This window comes from Odocoileus virginianus, chromosome 7, assembly GCF_023699985.2.
Source record: "Odocoileus virginianus isolate 20LAN1187 ecotype Illinois chromosome 7, Ovbor_1.2, whole genome shotgun sequence".
Taxonomy (NCBI): domain Eukaryota; kingdom Metazoa; phylum Chordata; class Mammalia; order Artiodactyla; family Cervidae; genus Odocoileus; species Odocoileus virginianus.
In genome coordinates, this window is record NC_069680.1 from 64,296,642 (window position 1) to 64,315,564 (window position 18,923).

At 42.4% G+C, this 18,923-nt stretch overlaps 1 protein-coding gene across 6 annotated transcripts in view; it reads left to right on the top strand.

Moving 5' to 3' along the window:
• The first annotated feature begins 250 nt into the window (after positions 1-250).
• KAT6B (lysine acetyltransferase 6B) overlaps positions 251-18,923 on the top strand; it is a 180,413-nt gene continuing 161,740 nt past the window's right edge. For 2 of the 6 annotated variants that reach the window (XM_020888922.2, XM_070470881.1), the window contains exons 1-3: positions 1,401-1,752; positions 12,060-12,129; positions 15,425-16,301. In XM_020888922.2, coding sequence (XP_020744581.2) covers positions 15,681-16,301 — 621 coding nt within the window. In that variant the 5' untranslated portion in view covers positions 1,401-1,752; positions 12,060-12,129; positions 15,425-15,680. Of the gene's footprint in view, positions 331-557; positions 648-1,397; positions 1,753-12,059; positions 12,130-15,424; positions 16,302-18,923 lie in introns of those variants that run through there. The other 4 variants (XM_070470879.1, XM_070470877.1, XM_020888918.2 and 1 more) reach the window with 4 other exon arrangements.

An 18,923-nucleotide genomic window follows, 5' to 3' on the forward strand; every position in this document is an offset into this window, starting at 1 on the left:
CAAGGATGCCGCCGCCGTGCCCTGTCCGCAGTCGCTGAATGTCACTGCTCCCTCTTCCTCCTGATCAGGGTAGACACAGCTCCCGAAGCATCCCCCACCCCAAAACTGCCGCGACCGCCCAGGGTACAAGGCCCCGCGGAGGACGAAGTTTGGGGCCCACGGCGGCGGGGGGTGGGGGGCGCTTTGGCGAGGACCGCACCTCTCAAGTCCCAGCCCTAGCGGGCACACTCCCCGCCCCAAACGGCCCAGGCGTCCCCATCCTCCCGCGGACACCGGCATCCCCGCCCTCCCCCGAGGGCGGCAAGCGGAGCCCCCCCAGGGCGGAGGCAGGTACCCCCGGGGCGGGGACTGGGGCGGGCGGGGTCCAGGCTGCGCCCCCGGCCGGGCCGGGCGGGCTAGCTGGCGGCGCGGGGGGAGCGGGGCTGGGCGGCGCTGCCTCGGGCTCTGTGCGCTGCAGCCCGGAGCCGAGGAGGAGGAGGAGGCGGAGGAGGAGAAGGAGGCGGCGGCGGTGGGTCCCGGGCGGGGGGAGCGCGGCGCTGCGGACCCGGGCGGCTGGCAAAGGACGAGGCGGAGGCTGAGGAAGGCAGCGGGGAGACCCGGGCTGCAGCAACAAAGGGCAGCAAGCGATTGGCCGGGCTGCAGGCGAGGTTAGCCCGGGACCGGGGTGGCTGGAGGCAGCGGCGAACGGTGCACGTGCTTGCAGACACGGGCGAGTGTGGAGCCGGGGGGTGCACGCCCGGCGGGTAAGGGCTTGCTCCCCCTCGGCATGGGATGGCGAGGAGGCTGCAGCGACATCATACTGTCTGCACCCGGCCTCGGCTTGCAGGGTAGGGGTGCGTGGGGGGTAAGGATGCGAGCCAGGGGGCGGGCGAGTAGTCGCCCGGGACAGGACGGGAGAAGGTGGAGGAGGGGGCGGGATGGAACGCTCCAGGCGGCGCGCCCGTCCGCGCGCTCCACCGCAGGAGCTGGCGACTGAGAACCTCGAATTTTAACTTCGCGTGCCCGCCCGCGCGCGCCCGCCCGCGCCCACCCCTAAATCCTGCGGCCGCCGCCAGCGATCAGCTCTCACACAAACTTTAGCTGCGGGCTAGGGGGTTTGGGGTTGAGTGGGGGAGGGGGAAGGGAAAAGGCCCTCTGATTGGCGTCGTCTGCAGCCAATAAGGCCAAGTACCTCTCCTGCGAGTAGACCCAATCCCTTTCTAGAGGTAGAGGGGGCGGGTAGGTGGAAGTAGAGGTGGCGCGGTGTCTGGGCGAGAGAAAAAAGGCTGGACCAATAGGTGCCCAGAAGAGGCGGGCCAGGCGGTCTGTTGATTGGTACTGGCAGTGGGCCCTCCCCCGGGGTGGTACCGGAGGGGGGGCTGATGGGTCGAGGGGTGTGCCTATGCGGAGGCGAGATGACCGGCAGGATCCTGCCCCAATGGGCTGCAGAGTGGTTAGTGTGTGGGTGACGGACAGACTCCTAGGCCAACGGGTGGCCCTAAGTGTCTGCGGTCTAGTCCAATGGAGCAGCGCTGGGGCGGGACCGTGGCTCGGGTTTAATGAGACTCCATTGGGCTGTAATCAGTGTCATGTCGGATTCATGTCAACGACAACAACAGGGGGACACAAAATGGCGGCGGCTTAGCTCCTACCCCTGGCGGCGGCGGCAGCGGTGGCGGAGGCGGCGGCACCTCCTCCAGGCGGCAGCCGCGGCTTTTTTCTCAGGCAGCGGCAGCGCCCCCGGCAGGCGCTGTGGCGGTGGCGCGCGGCCAGGTCTGTCACCCACCCCGCGCGTTCCCAGGGGGAGGAGACTAGGCGGGAGGGGGGCGGGAGGGGGAAATAGGGGGCTTGTGACGCCCCTCCCACAGGCCTCTGCGCGAGGGTCACCGCGGGGCCGCTCGGGGTCAGGCTGCCCCTGAGCGTGACGGTAGGGGGCGGGGGAAAGGGGAGGAGGGACAGGCCCCGCCCCTCAGCGGGACCTCCAGGGCAGGGGGCGGGGCTCGGGGTAGAGGGGCGGAGCGATATCGGGATGGGGGCGGGGTTCGGGTGGTCGGAAGGCTAGGGCTCGTAGGGGTTTTCTGAGTGGGAGGGACCTACTAGGAACGGTAGGGGGCCAGTGAGTGTCTGGGAAGAACACTCCCAGGGAGGGGGTGGGTGTGAGGGGAAAGGAGGTGTGCAAGCAGGTGCAGCAGGGAGGGTGAGGAGAGTGCAGGATGGGGAGATGTAGAGGGAGGACCGAGGGGCAAGTGAAACGGTGCAGAAGGCTGAACTTGTAGATATCGGGGGAGGGGGGGCAGAGTAAGAATGGATTTGGGTGTGGTGGATATGGAGTAGTGCTGAGAAAGCGGTGCAGAGTAGATGCTGGTTTGGAGGAAGTATTGAGGAAACGGGGGGTCAGGTGCATTTACAATGGGGGGAAGGAGGTATATGGGTGAATCGGCATGCTAGAATAGAAAGGTTTGCTAGCTTTGGGGTATAGAAGCTTGGAAAAAACATGGAGGGTTGGGAAACGGATATTCTTTAGAGAGTTTCCGGAAGGCAGAAGAGCAAACTTAAATACTAAGGGAGCCTACTTAGAATTTAGATATATTCTAAATTATTACGTATATTTTGCCCCGAGGTGACCCTTGCGCAAAATATATCTAACAGAAAGTCTGTAAGGAGTCAGGAGGTTCAGGAGGTGGGAAAAGGTGACAGGTGTGAGGAAAGGTACGTGGGATTGGGCGAATGTGATTTGGATTGAATCGGGAGGGCAGACGGGCAAAGAAAGATGTTAGTGTGGGAGACAGGGTTGTTAGAGGCTTCCCAGGTGGCTCAGTGGTAAAGAATTCACCTGACAATGCAGGAGGGTAGGGGACAGGTTTAATCCCTGGTTCCAAAAGATCCCTTGGAGTAGGAAATGGCATCCCACTCCAGTATTCTTGCCTGGAAGGGAAATTCCATGGACAGAGGAGCTGGTGGCCTACAACCCATGCGTACGCAACTTGGCACACACTTTGGATTTCTTGGGTGTAATTTGAGCTGGAGTCAGCAAAGGGGGAACTGGATGTCTGTCTCAGAAAGAGGCTCCTTGTGTTTGCATATTTTTGAATTTGTAAGTACATTGGTCTGAATTGAGTGCAGGGAGTGGTAGGAGACAAAGGGCAAAGGCAGAGGAGGGGCTAGATTACTAATGCGGAAAATGGGAAAAGAGAACCAGTAAACCAAGATTTGGGTGGAGGTACCTGAAAATTCAAAGTAAAGAGCATATTAAGACTCCTCTGTATATGGACAGGAGGTGGGAGTAGCTAATGGGAATAATTTACACCGAGATAGTGTTCCAGTTTTGTGGTACTCCAAAAAAGGTGTGTGCATGTGTTTTGTATGAATGTGAGTAAAGTACATTGATTTTTTGGGATAATCTTGAAGTAAAACACTCCATTCTTTTGTTCATAAATTCTTCACACATTTATCAAAGTGAATTTGGGCAGGATTTTTTTTTTTTTTTTCTTTTCAGAAGAAAAGGATAGTGCATTTTTCAATAAAGGATAAGATTCTTACCTGAGAACTTGAACTTAGGGTCAAAGATTGAGATGGTGAAGTGATGGTTAAAAAGAGAAGATAAAGACACAAGGAGGGTTTGCCATTAAAGGAGGAACTTAGGAGACTGACTGGCTGGTGGTGATGACACGGTCAGTTGAAATTTTGCCTACTAGTCAAGCCCAGGCCTCTTGAGTAGAGTGAATGTTTTGTCATAGCTGTTACACCAGATGTTTATCTCTCACACTACTTGTGCAGATAAGGTGGGAACTGTCAGATATAAGACATCAGGGGAGGGAAAAGTAAAATAAGGTGAATATTGAAAGGTAGTTGAGGAAGTTGGATAAATAACGTACTTCAGAAACTTTCATGGACTGTTGAATACAAGTCAGAAGAAGACTTAGCCAACGATAACGGTTTTTTAAATGCCAGAGTTCCTAACAAGTGACTTTTCATCTCTTAGTTCTCTATACAATAGTTTCAGTGTTCTTGTATACAGATCCCTGTATTTGTATCAAGTGAGAGAAAAGGAATTGTTTTATGAAAGCAGGTATGTGTGAGCTACAGTGATCAGTCTTCGCATGTGGAATAGTAAATGACTACTGAATGGGAGAAGTGTGAGCAACGGAGATTTCTTCCTTGTAGTGCTTTAATTTGCTTTTCCAGAACGCTGTTAAGCAGCTTTTCATGGGACTCCCATAATCTTCCACAATTTTTCTATCATTAGTTTCACTCTTTTTTTTTTTTGAAATGTCCAAGTAGCCATTTTAAAAATAATTTTATTTATTTATTTTTATTTTTGGCTGCTCGTGGGTTTTCTCTAGTTTGTGGTTAACGGTGGCTTTTGTACATGCGCTTCTCACTACAGGTGACTTTTCTTGTTGCAGAGCGCAGACTGTAGGCTGCAGGGGCTCAGTGGTTATGGCTCTGGGGCTCTAGAGCACAGGGCTCAATAGTTGCGGCATGTGAGCGTAGTTGCTCCCCAGCATGTGGGATCTGCCAGGACCAGGGATCGAACCTGTATTTCCTGCATTGGCAGGCAGGTTCTCTACCACTACCAGGAGCCACCAGGGAAGCCTCATCAGTTCCACTCTTGCTGGATATTTGAGTTGTTTCTAGTGTGGGGAAGTTGTGAACTAAGCTGCCAATGTTCCTGTACTCATGGTATGCATGTGCACGGTCTCCGACCGAGGTGTCCACCTGGGGATGGAGCTGCTGCTTTATAGGCAGCATGATTGTTAATGCTGCTTATACCTGTTATCCCAGTGTTAGTTGTATAGGGCTCAGTCGTGTCCTACTCTGCGACCCCAGGCTCCTCTGTCCAAGAATACTGGAGTGGGTTGCCATTTCCTCCTCCAGGAATTAGTATAACACCTTTAATTCTCAGAAGTGTCTGAACTTGGATGATGATCTGCATGGTTGCCCTAGTCATGGGGTATACTTGTCTGCAACTTTACTAGGTACCAGTTCGACTATTTTCCAGAGTTGTACCAGGTTATACTTCCCCCAGTATATCTATATATCTATATCTGAGTTCCGTGGCTTCTTATTCTCACCAACTTGACTTAGTCTTGTTAGTTTTTCAGCTTAGCCAATCTGGTACACTTTGCCTTTACCTTATTAGTAAGGAGGAGTTTTTTGTTTGTTTATTGGCTACTTGGATTTCCTCATTTGTAAAGTTCCTGTTCAAGTCTGTCCCTGCACCTCTCCCCTCTTTTGTAAATTGGTCCTTGTGTCTTTTTATAGCTATTTAGTAGTTCTTACTCTAAGTATAAGACTCTGTCCTTTGTGTGTGTTGCAAATGCCTTCCTTCATTCTCTGGCTTGCCTTTTCACTCTTTGTAGTGTCTTTTAATGAACAGAACTCCTTAATTTTAATGGAGTCGAATTTAATGGTATTTTCTTTACGGTTAGTGCTTTTTGTGTCTTGTTTTAAGACTTTTCCTGCCCTCAGGTTAAGTAGATTTTCTCCTATCAGTTTTATCTCCTAATATTTACTGACCTTAAAAGATGTATGATCATGAGGAAAATACACTCTTCTTGACCCCATCCTCACCATTTCAAACCTCTTTTTGCTCTTCTTCACTTTTTTCTGTTCTCTGTCTTGAATTTTTCCTGTCTGAGACTATAACTAAGCCAGGTGCTGACTTTCCCTATCTCATAGGAGAAAATGGTCATATAGACAGAAGTTCAGCTAGGTTAGATTTTACAGGTCTCTAGCTGACTGCATTGCCCTTTTTCCTTTTATGAGCTAGCATTTTATTGTGTTCCTGCCATGTGTCCTCCGCCTTGCTTCTTTCATATTTGTTATCTCAGTTATTCCTCTTTACAGGTCTGCAAAACTACATTTTTCTCATTTTTACAGGTGAGAAAACTGAGACGTAGATTGACTCAGTAATGTGCCCTATGTCCCACAACTTAGGTAGCTGACAAAGTGGGGGCTTGATTCCTGAACTCTCTAGATCCATCCCATCATAGCACGTTGCCTTGTTGAATAAGATTTCATGAGCCTATTTGACAGTATCCAAAACTGATGATAATAACTTTCTTTTTTTCAATATAACATGTTTTACTTTAAGCACATATAGAGATAATTATTGTGAAACTGGATAAAACTATCAACCTCTCTGTGTATGTTACAGTAAGTAAAGTTAGTGAGTGGACCTTTAGAGGTCCTTGGGTGAGCAGTAGAGAAATATGTAAGCCCTTGGAATTGTATGCAAATGTCTGTATGTACTTGGGTTCCTATTTAAAAATAGATCGGTAATTTTCTTGAGATTCTCAGAGAGCAGCTTTAATTTGTTTTAAGGATATCCTCTTTGAAACTGTCTGTGATAAAGTTAATGCAGAATTCTGAAATGATGTGCATTTTCAAAATAATCTTTTAAAAATTAAGATGTCAGATTTTTTTCCCCAAATACATTGTTTTTGTCTTTGTCATTAAAACCCAACTAAAGCTAACTTGAGGTTAGAATTGAATAGGAATTTTTAAATGTCAGAAAAAAAAAAGTCACTCTAAGTTCAGCTGATTATTTCTCAAGTGAAAGTGCTTAGTTATAATATTATTACTAATCAGTGTACCCTGACTCCAAAGGCCTGATGACTTTGAATGACTTTTCATCTTGTCTCTAAAATCCTGTTTTACAAGAGATCAAATTTCCTGTGAGGTTCCTAACAGTGTGATTAAAGTTTAGAGACTGAAACTGTTGAGCACTTAAATGTAGGGATGACTATGCAAACGGAATTCATAGGCTTCACCAGGAGATTTGGGACGAGTCGCTACTAATTTATGATGATGATGTTGAAACTAATCTTTGCTAGGGATTATGGAAGCCATAATAGTTTATTGATGGTTCAGTTATTGTTTGTTGAAGCAGATTTACACAATTATAGTTTAATGACATAACAAGGATACTGTCAACTAGGAGAGCATGACATGAAAAATTAAACTTCCAATTAATATAATATGTATTAGTTGAAATTATAATTTTCATGGTGATTTAGCTTCTTGGAAATCCTTGGAAAACATTATTAGCTTTTGAATTGAAAACTTTATGTTAATGAGTAGTGAGAAAGAACTTAGTATTATTCTAAAAAGATGGGAATTAATTATTCAATTCAACTAACATTTATGGAATGCCTACTCTGGGCTTGCTGCTGAGTTAAGCTCATAAATATAAGTTGAACAAGATTGATATTTGGGGAGATGAAATACTGATTGCTAAAAAAAAAAAGAAAGAAACACTGATTGCTTTTGTTTGTTCCTTCAGTCATCTTTCCCTTCAACGTATACTGGATGGATACCATAGCCAGAATTATTCAAATGTTCAACACATGTGTGTGTGTGTGTGTGTGTGTGCATTCCACTCCACCTTGTTGTGTTGCTACTCCTGCACTGGCTTTCTGTTACTTCATCTGTCGCGTTCACATGCCTCAGCCTGGTTTTTGTCACGTCCAACTTTATTTCTTACTCCTATTCAACACATCCCCTCTCCAGGCATGCACATGGACTCAGTATCCCTCCATTCTGACAGCTCATTCTTGTTCTGTGCCTTCTCCTAGATTTCCCTTCATTCATTCACTGGTGCATTCATTTAACAAATAGGCCTCGAACCCCTTCTTATGTTCAAGTTGTGGTCCTTGGAAATCTTGGGGCCTGCCAAGATGAATCAAACATAAGTCCTGTTCTTAAGAATTTTGCAGTCTAGTAGTGATGATGAGGTAAGCAAAATACAGATTAGAAATGCCAAATGATAAGAAAGCTAAAAGTTTCCTTTTAGACAAAGTGATGTAGGGCTTCTGAGGAGGTGTCTGTGGAGAGACCAGGCAGTTAATCTAAGTTTTGCCTTTTAGGGTCCAGTTTAAGTCCCATCTGTCCAAGGTGTGTTCTCCCCACCCGCACTACCAAGGAATAGTCACGGTTGTTTTCAGACTTTGTTCCTTCTCTATTTAGAGGAGCCCTTTCTTTGAAGTGAATATTATAGAGAAGCCCTTTAAATATAGAATAGTTAAGGCAGAGATGCTTTGTTCGGTGCAGGGATTGTGGTGACCCTAGTGTGTAACCCACAAGGGCACCTGCAGGTGGTTCTGAAAGCCCAGGCACTTTCTCACAAGAGCTCCAAGGAGCCTAGTTTGAAAACCAATAGAGAGACAGGAAAGCGTTTAGCATCTGAATTAAAATCTTTCATGACTTACGGGTCTGAGGTCTTGACAGTCAGAAATCTGTTTTTCTTTTGCAAAATGTGGGCAACAATGCTACCTTACAGGGTGGTTTTGAGGTTTACTTGATAATCTTTGTAATTTATGGCTTGCCCGGTGGCTCAGAGGTAAAGAATCCACCTGCGGTGCATGAGCCGCAGGAGACACAGGTTCAACCCCTGGGTTGGGAAGATCCTTTGGAGGGGGGCATGGCAACCCACTCCAGTATTCTTGTCTGGAGAATCCCCATGGGCAGAGGAGCCTGGCGGACTATAGTCCATGAGTTCTCAGAGTTGGACACAACTGAAGCGACCTGACATGCATATGCACATGATAATCTATGTAAAGTGCCTGGCCCACAGTAGGTGTCAGACAGTGGTTGCTATTATTATAGTTTATTGCTCTATTTCTTAAAAAAAAATGGGGTTGAAATTCATATAACATAAAACCATTTTAAAGTGAACAATTCAATGAAATTTAGTATAGTCACAGTGTTATGTGACCATGACCTCTATGTAGTTTTCAAAACACTGTCATCACTCCAAAATAAAGTCCCCTGCCCTTTAAGCCAGGCTTCCGTGGTGGCTCAGATGGTAAAGAATTTGCCTGCAGTGTGGGAGACCTGGGTTTGACACCTGACTGGGAAGATCCCCTGAAGAAGGGAGTGGCTACCCAATTCAGTATTCTTGCCTGGAGAATTCCATGGACAGAGGAGCCTGGCAGGCTATATAGTCCATGGGAGTCACAAAGAATCTGACACGACTGAGTGACCTTCACTACTTTTCACTTTTACCCATTAAGCAGTTTCTCCTCACCATCTCCCCCATCCCTGCCCAGGTCCCACCAATCTATGTTCTATTTCTAGCTTTATCTATTCTAGGAGTTTCTTATTAATGGGATTATATGATATGTAACCTTTTGTGTCTGGCTTCCTTCACAACATATTTTTGAGGTTCATCTATGTTGTAGCATGTATTACTACTTGATCACTTTTTCTTTTTTTAAAGATTTGTTCAATTTTATTTTGGGCTGTGCTGTTTTTCTTCGTTGTTTCACACAGGCTTTCTCTTGTTGCAGTGAGTCGGGGCCCCTCTTGGTTGCAGTGCTCAGGCTTCTCATTGCCGTGGCTCCTCTTGTTCCAGAGCAGGGGCTCAGGGTGTGTGGGCTTCAGTAGTTGTGGCTCATGGGCTCACCGGTGCAGGTTCAGCCTGTAGGATCACCCCAGACAAGGGAGTGAACCTATGTCCCCTGCGTTGGAAGGCAGACTGTCAACCACTGGATCACCAGGGAAGCCCCCACTGCTTCATTTCTTATTATGATTGAATAATATTCTAGTGTATGGATATGCCATATTTTATTCACCCATTTATCTGTTGATGGACACTGACCTGTTTCCACCTTTTTGGCTATTGGAAATAGTGCTGTCATGAACATGAGTGTACATGTACTTATCTAAGTCCCTGTTTTCAGTTCCTTGGGGTGTGTATCTGGAAGTGAAATTGTGAGATCATACAGTAATTTTATGTTTAATTTTTTTGAAGAACTACCAAATTGTGCTGAATTGCTTCTTATCCCCGCAGCATCTACCATAGGGCTGCACACGCAGAACAATATCTCACTAAATTTGCTGGTTTTTCTTTGATAGTGTTTATAACCTCACCTCCTAGTTCACATGTTTTGGGCCTGGAGCATTAATTTTGAGGAGTAATAGCACACAGGATTTGAAAGTTCACCAGTATTACTGTGTGGATGATGTCTGAGGTCCCAGAAATTTGTTCACTGAGAATGCTGTTTGGAGCAACTATGCTAGTTGTCTGTGCTGGGTGGTTATAGAAGGAAAGAAGTTAAGTCCTCTTCCCTTAAACAGTCTGTATTCTTTTTCAGACGATATTGTTAAGATTTGTGGATCCATACTCAATTACATAATAGGCTATGAAAAAATCCAGGAGCCTGTAAAAGTGGGAGAGCTAAAAATAACTATTTTGTCAGTATGACAGAAGAGTAAACTCTACTATTAATCTTTATTTTTTTCTACCACTGCTTTTGGCTCATCCGCAATCTCATGACTCGAGTGTTATGACATTGATTTTGAAACAACACACAGCCTTAGTAAAAGCTTAGAGGAGGCTTCACATATAATTTATGATCCAGGGTATTTTGACTCTTCTTATACTGACATGAGTATTTCTGAATAGTGTTGATATTTTTATAATACTAATGAAGCCAAAAGCTCAGTGTTGGACGAAGCATTTCTCTAGATTTGTTTAGAATAGTTTGTAATGAATGATGTAAATAGTGTTTTATTAAAAACTGTATGATACAACCATGTAATTTACTCATGTTACTTTGTAGTTAAAAATAGTGATTCAAAACCTTAGAAAATAGAGTAATTTAATTTTGATGTAGCATGAGTCCCCAGAATTACTTTGGAATAACTCATTCTTATTTTTGATAGCCTTTTAGTCCAACGTTCAGGCTTTTATAGAAAAAAATGAAAACAGCATAACGGTTTTTAGGGTCGTACTTATAATAGCATGTGCTGTCTACCTGTGAAACCAATCTTAGGGCTTTGGAAAAGAGAAATGGTGTGGATAATTCTGAATCAGGGGAGGCAGGGGGCGGAAAGCATTTCTAACTGGCTTTTTAATGAATTATGCATTTTTTTTTGCCTTAGATTTGTCTTTCTAGTTAAATATTGCTTAGACTAAAATTAAATTGGTTTTCAATCTATTCTCTTAACATATACCAATTTACAGTGGGGCCAGTGGGATGTCAGAAACAAACCAGCCTAAGATTAAAAAAATTTGCAGTGGATAATATACAAAGTGGATAATATACATGTGTTTAGTTGAGAATTGGCTACAGATAAGAGACTTATGATTTTGTTCCTTTCTTAGCTCTGTGTGTGTATGTTTTTAACACTGATTCAGCTTGTAGCAAAGAGCTGCTGAGTTACATCTGCTTCTGCCTAATTAACTCGGTTGGTTGGTGTCAGATGAGCGCTAATTTTGAGATTAAATTGAGGAGTGAGGTGTGTGTCTGCGGCTAGCGGGGGAAGGAGGCTCTGGTTGCGTGGTGGTTTTGTGCAGCCATGCAGTGTTGCTGCACATTTATTTTTTGTTTCCCTGGTGGCTCTGTTGGTGAAGGATCTGCCTGCGATGCAAGAGGCTGCCTGCAGCGCGGAAGCCTCGGTTTTGATCCCTGGGTTGGGAGGATCCCCTGGAGAAGGAAGTGGCAGTCCACTCCAGTATTCTTGCCTAGAGAATTCCGTGGACAGAGAAGCCTGGCGGGCTGTGGTTCATGGGTTTGCAAGAGTCAGACACAACTTAGTAACTACCACCCTGAAATGTGTCCTGTGCTGACATATTGTGGAAACTGGTGCATCTTCCTCTTAGTTGCAGCTGTTGGCCATACCTTGATAATTCAATCAGTACTTAGATACCAGATGACCCTTGGGATAAATAGCGAATGTTGCTTGGGAAAGTTAATATTGATCTTCAAACAATGTTTGACCTTTTTTTTTTCCCCATTCAGACAAAATGTTATACCTGCCTGACTACTTGAGTAATAGCGAGTTGTTTGGTTTTTTTTAAATGATGAAATTCTTTCTTTGTCTCTATCGCAAACCTCATTTTTTAAAATTTGGAGGACAGGTCTAGCCTTGAGGAAGCCTGGAAGTTTACTTACTGAGGTACTTGTTGTGGGGCTTCTTGTCAAAGAGAGCTAACTTATCCCTAAATAGAGTGTACCAATAAACTCGCCGTGTCTGTTTGGGTTGAGTAGCGTGGAGATCCAGAGATGGTTGCTAAATTTAAGGGGTGTCCTAATGCCCGAACTAACATTTACATTTTTTTCTTTTGGCAGATTTGCCTGACGATCTGGACAATCTTCTTTTTTGTCACAGACTGTTAAAACACTTGGAGTTCCAATTCTGGTATTTTCCCTTTTTTTTTAATTGTATTTTTCAGTTGTAAAAATGTCAGTCTCGTTGAAATGTATTGGTCATGGAGATGAACAGTTCTTTTGATTGTGGGTTAGGATTATGGTAATAGCTTGTCATGAAGGTGTATTTTGAGTATTAGTTATGAAATGTATTTTGTTTTAATGTATGTTCATTGGCCTGTGTAACCAAAATGTCCGAAAGCAACTTTGCAATATTAGATACTTTTCTGTGACCTCTTTTCCTGCTTCCTGCAGTTGTATTTTATGCAATCAAATTAAATTAGTTGATTCATCCTGAATAAATGATGAAAGATGAAATAATTACTTGGACACGGTAAAATGTCTTCTAATAAAATTTTGCCCCGAACCATTTTACTTTGGAAAGATCAGCTTCCTGTTCTAAACTTACTAAAGCAGAATGATTCCTGTGTTCTGTCCTGAAAGTGGTTGCACGATGAAAGCCAATGATTTCATTCTTAAACACACTGTGTTCCAAGTCTAACATTTTTGTCAATGATTTATGTAATGCCACAAAGGGGAGTGCTTATTAGATTTGCAGATGACATAGATGACAGAATCAAGATTCAAAACAATTTTTAACAAGTTGGAAGATAGACTCAAACCAATAAGATGAACTGTGATAAGTTTAAAAATCTGAGCATTTATTAAATTTGTACGGGGTAGAGAATGAAAATCCTCAGCTTAACAGTTTTTTTGAAAGAATATCTGAGATTTTTAGTTGGACTACATGCTTGGCATGAGCCAGTTGTGTGGCAGGGCTGGTAAGAAAGTTTATGTAACCCTGGGTTGCATTTATAATTGGATGATGCCTGGACTGCCAGATTTTAAGATGAGCATTAGCCAAACTAATGAGTGAGCATGAGAAGGAGGTGCTTGGAAACCTGTAATGTGTGGGCATGTTAAGGAATTGGGATATGAGTGGTCCAAGGTGGGACTGGAGGTAGAATGGGGTTTGATTGTAGTGGTTTTCAAAAGATACTTGTTTTCAAATATATGAAGGCTCATTGTGTTTTCAAATATAAGAAGGAGCATAGTATTAAAGAATTTCTTGAGTTTGTTCCAGGGGAACTAGAACTAGTGGGTGGAAGTTATGGGAAGAAAGATTTTGGCTCCTGTGAGCAAGAAATATATTACAGTTAGAGCTGTCCAACAGTGGCATGAGCTCTCTTAAGAAGTGACAAATTCTCAATCACTGAAAGTATTTTGAGACTTTATGGCCCATCTTTTGACAAATTGAACAAGGGGTCTTTTACTGTTTAACTAGAAGTTGGATTGGATGACCTCAAAGATCTCTTTAGTCCCAAGTTTCTAAATCTGAATGGAGAAAAATAGAGTGAAACTATAGTATACTAATTGCAAAAAGGACGAGTCCTTTTTGAAACTGCCACTTTCAAGCTGACTGAGCTAGTATAGTTCAGTGGTCCAGTTTTTTACTAACAGAATCTTTGAAAGCAAATGTTAAATTCTTCAGTGTATCTGCTAAAATTTTGGGGGAAAACATTATTTTACTCTTTTTTAAATGTTTATTTTATTTATTTCATTTTTATTGTTTTACCAACTCTGCAACCCCATGGACTATACAGTCCATGGAATTCTCCAGGCCACTGGAGTGGGTAGCCTTTCCCTTCTCCAAGGGATCTTCGTAACCCAGGGATCAAACCCAGGTCTTCCACATTAGAGGTGGAGTCTTTACCAGCTGAGCCACAAGGGAAGCTCATTTTACCCTTTGAGGTACATTAAATGTAAATAAACAATCAGAGATAACTTTATAATTTTATGAGCCGTTTTTCAGAGAGTGTAGGTGTTGTATTAAGTGGAAATGATGATAGCTGTTCTGTGCTTCATATTAGATAATGTGTTCACTTAATTCTCTCAACAGTCCTGGAAGTATATACTATTATTGCTCTACAGGTAAAGTGACAGAAACTTAAGTCATTTTCCCAGGGTTTCTCTGCTTGACATGGGTAGGGCCAGCATGTGGACTACTAGTCTTAATTACAGAGGAAGAACTAGCTGGAACAAGCAGTTGAGGCTCAGGTGAAGGCAGAACTGACTTAAGTGTAGAAGAAAGGCTTGTGAGCTTGGAGTCTTCCACTGACTATTACCCTGTGTTCCACCTTTCCCCAAGCCTCAGTTTACCCATAGAGTCATCCTGCAGATTACAAGTTATATGTGAGCAAAAACTCTGAAAACTTCAAACTGTTTGAAAAAGAGTTTTAAGATGTGGATTTTATCTGTGAAGAGCAAGATTAGAGCCCAGATCTGACTCAACTCCCAGGCCCGGTGCTTTGGCCGGTGCTCTTGGCAGGTGTTCTCAATACCAGATTGGAGATCTAGGGGATTTTTGTGTATATCAGGAGGTTCTCAGAAAGCAGTATCAGTGTCTACCTGGAATAGGATGTGTACAAACCTTGCTCAAATTGAGCAGTTTCATGAACTAAGCGGGTAGAGACACCTAGAGGGCTCCATTATTCAAAAGGTGATGGGTTATGTTACCACATTAGTTTCAGTTTCCTTCCAACCTGTGGATGAGAGCGTTACAGAACCTCTCCAAAGGGCGGGGGAACATGATTCTGTAGCAGAGGCTCAGTGGGAAATTTTCTTATGTGTGAGACTTGAGAAATACATAGAATGTTTAGCTGAAATAGAAAAGTCAGGACTATTGCTCTTCTTTTTTTAAGATTCTTTTTACGTTTAATGTACTCCCATCAGAGTTTTTTCCTTTTTTAAAAAAAATATTTATTTATTTGGCTGTGCTGGGTCTTAGCTATGGCCTTTGGGATCTTATAGTTGCAGCATGTGGTATCTAGTTTGCTGACCAGGCATCAAACCTAGGCCTCCTGCATTAGGAGCATGGAGTCTTAGCCACTGGACCACCAGGGAGATCCCCTCCATCAAATTTTTTGCACCATAGATTTATTTTGGTGTTGATTTTATGTTTATGGTAGATACATATCTTGAACCACTAACATGTAATTTTATTAATTTCAATGAAGGCTATCCATTAAATAAATATTGATAACTTAGATATGATCTCTTAAATGCCCCATAAACTACTCATATAAATAGCAAATGAAAAATCCTAAAAGAAATTCCTTTTCAGACTGTGACCCAATTTCTGGCTGGAAAATATAATCATTGTGGCTTTGTTATATAATACCTGCTTGCCATTATTTCTGTGGTCATTTTGCATTTGAAAAATAGTCTTTTACTTTATATTTAGAAGTTTGATTATTAAGAGATTTCCCTCTTTTTTATCTTTTAAGGTCTTGATTTCCTGGTTAAAGATGTTCTTCATTCGAATGCAGTTTTTCCTGTTGGTCAAATAAGACAACTATCAACTTTGCCTGTTCATCCTCTTTTTGATCTCTAAAGGATGGATATTTGTGAGATGTTGCTTAATATGGTCTGGGATAGTCTGCCCATTTGTTGAATTGTAAGTGACTTAAATGTGCAAGTTCTGTTAAATACAAGGAGAACCTCTATGGGTAACTTTTGTACTGAAGAAGTCATTTGTCAACCATGGTAAAACTTGCAAACCCACTTTATACAGAGTGGATTCTTGAAGCTATACAAAAAATAAAAAAGCAAAAGCAAAGGCCCTCTGAAGAGAGAATCTGCCATGCCGTCAGCACTTCCCATGGGTTGGATAAGAAGACAGTCTCTGAACAGCTGGAACTCAGCGTTCAGGATGGCTCAGTTCTCAAAGTCACCAACAAAGGCCTTGCCTCCTATAAGGACCCAGACAATCCTGGGCGCTTTTCATCCGTTAAACCAGGCACTTTTCCTAAGTCAACCAAGGGGTCTAGAGGATCATGCAATGATCTGCGCAACGTGGATTGGAATAAACTTCTAAGGAGAGCAATTGAAGGACTGGAGGAGCCAAATGGCTCCTCCCTGAAGAACATTGAGAAGTATCTCAGAAGTCAAAGTGATCTCACAAGCACCACCACCAACCCAGCCTTTCAGCAGCGGCTGCGACTGGGGGCCAAACGCGCGGTGAACAATGGGAGGTTACTGAAAGACGGACCTCAGTACAGGGTCAATTATGGAGGCTTAGATGGCAAAGGGGCTCCCGAGTACCCCAGTGCTTTCCCATCTTCGCTCCCACCTGTCAGCCTTCTACCCCATGAGAAAGATCAGGTAAGTGCAGGGAGAAATGTCAGTGCTTTCTAAATATTGTCCATTTGACTTGTATGGTTTCAGTTAAGTTTTACACAGACGCAAGTTCTGGGTTAAGTGTGATAAAATCAAATGTTTTGCCTCTGAGCAGTCTTGTATATTTTAAGATATATATATTATTTTACAATATAAATTGCTCTATATTGTTCTACAACGTATTGAGGGCTTCCTCATTGGTTGACTAAGAATTTAATGTGATGATTATGTGATTTGTTTTTTGAACTCTTAATTGCTAATGTGTGGGTGCTTGAAGGGCCCAGGATAGATAACTTCATTCTTTCCTCAAGGCATGATCATTTATTTATTTCAAAAATCCAAGAAAGGCCATTGCATGCTTTTATCTTTTTAAATTATTCCTTTTTTTTTTTTTTAGCTTTATGAGGTATAATTGATTTATTTTCCTCTTTATTGTTGTTTCCGAGAAGAATCTTAAGACTAATTATTTTAATACTGATAGCTTGTGCATTACTGGAACTGTTTCAGTATGTGACCTAAATCCTGCCTGTTTCAATTTAAAGTCATTTATTACTTGTTCACTTTTCTCATCTGGTGAAAGTGAATATTTATTTTGTCTCGCCTGTATCTATCTTTTAATCGTTGGTTTCTCTGGGCTTTCTGTTATTTCCAGGATAGTTATACATTTATGGCAGATTTCTCCTAAAGTTACTGCTGCAATTTAAAATCTCTGGTTATATAGGGTTATCCTTTGTTTTATTTCAAAGCTATTGAAGTTACCACCCAAACTAAACCCAAAATAGAGCAGCAACTAATTGTTTATAATGGTTTCAGCCCTCCCATTTATCTGTCTATCCCTTGAGGGAGTGGATGTATTGATGTCAGTTATTAATAACTTTACATCTTGTAAACTGTTAGCCATTGTTGATAGACAGGGTGGTTGTTGTATGAGCAAACTGCATTTTCAGAAGTGATAGAAGCAGTGTCAGGAAAAACTGTGCTCCTGAGGACTTGTTTTTCCTCTTTGGATATTATTGTCCTTGCTAGCCCCTGCTTCCCTCATTGTGTTAAGCTGATAGAGGCTCAGCTCTTGCAAACTAAGTGGGACCAGGTGATTTGCTTTTCCATGGACTAATCTAAACCCTGCATTTATTTTTTAACTGTATTTCTATTTTATTAATTTTCCTCAACATTTATTTTATCCTTTGGTGGTATTTGTGTTTGTGTGTAGCCAACCCCCAGTTCTTTGTGAGAAATGTGGGCATAAAGAAAGAAGTAAGTAAACCTATGAAATTTTCTTTTTAATAACATTTGTTTCAAGAAAATACAGCAGGTGACTTAAAGCCTAATTTCTGTTTCTGACACAGCCACATTGAGTACTTCTGTTCCTCATTGAATATTTTTATAAAAGCTTACTCCATAAGGAAATTCCTTAAGGGAATATAGAGCCATTTCTTGATGGTTTTGGATGTCTTTGTTTTAAAAATATATACATTACTCTAAGGCATTAATATATTAAAGCTTTATAATTATCAGGTACGTGGACTAATTCAGGCAGCTTTAGGCAATTTAATAGCATGTTTTAATAATTTTGTGATCCAGGGGAATATCTTAACTTGTGGTAAAGGAATCATTACAGATTTTCCGCAGTCCCTTTCCTATCCTTCTCTTTAACCTTGCTCATCGTTATTTTTGCCATTCTTATCATATTTTTTTCATACAGCATCTATACAAAAGTATTTTTAGTCTAAGGGAAGACTCCTGTCTGGAGGTGTCTAGAATTGAGAACAGAGTGATTTATTGCTTAGCATGCAAATTGTTCTTGCTCTTTTGATGCTATTCTTTAAATTGTCCAGTTAGCATCATCTGATAACAAGGAATGCTGAGAAAATGTGTCCTATAATTTTTATTTGATGAAATTTGGGAATTGTGTTGAGTAGTCATAATCTAATTCTTAAAAGAGGACAAATAAACATAAATGAAAATCAGATCGAGTCACTTTGACCAGAATGTACTGTATTGTTTCCATTGTATATTACAATGGCATTTTTCTTTGAAAAATGTAATAAGAACTACATTAGACTATATTGCCCTTTGAGATTACAAGGGGTAAATAGTTTAAAACCCTGTGAACTTTCCAAGTCAGTGTAATAGAAATTCTTATCCTGGGTCCATGAATGAGTTTGGGGTAGGTAGGCTAACAAATTTCCTTAAATAGAACAGTCGTTTGTATCCACATGTTTTCCTAGGGTCAGGGTCTGTAATTTTTATCAGATTCTCAAAGACATCTAAAGTGTCAAAGAGCCTTTGTGAACATTTTTATACTGTAGAAAATATTTTTGAGTTTGTTATACAAAAACCTATGTGTGTGTGTGTGTGTGTGTGTGTGTGTGTGTGTGTGTAGTTTCTTTTCCATTGTTTTTGTTTCAGCTGTTGAACTTGGATCTGTATGTAGACTAGTTCTACTATAGCTTCATGTATATAGGACTTGCTCTAATATATTTGAAAGGCAGATTATCATTGTTCTTGTGCTAGACGTCTGAAGAATTCACATTGTAGAAGGACATTTATGATATAAAGGGCCACTATACAGAGATGAAGTCATTCAATTACAATTTAGCCGACCAG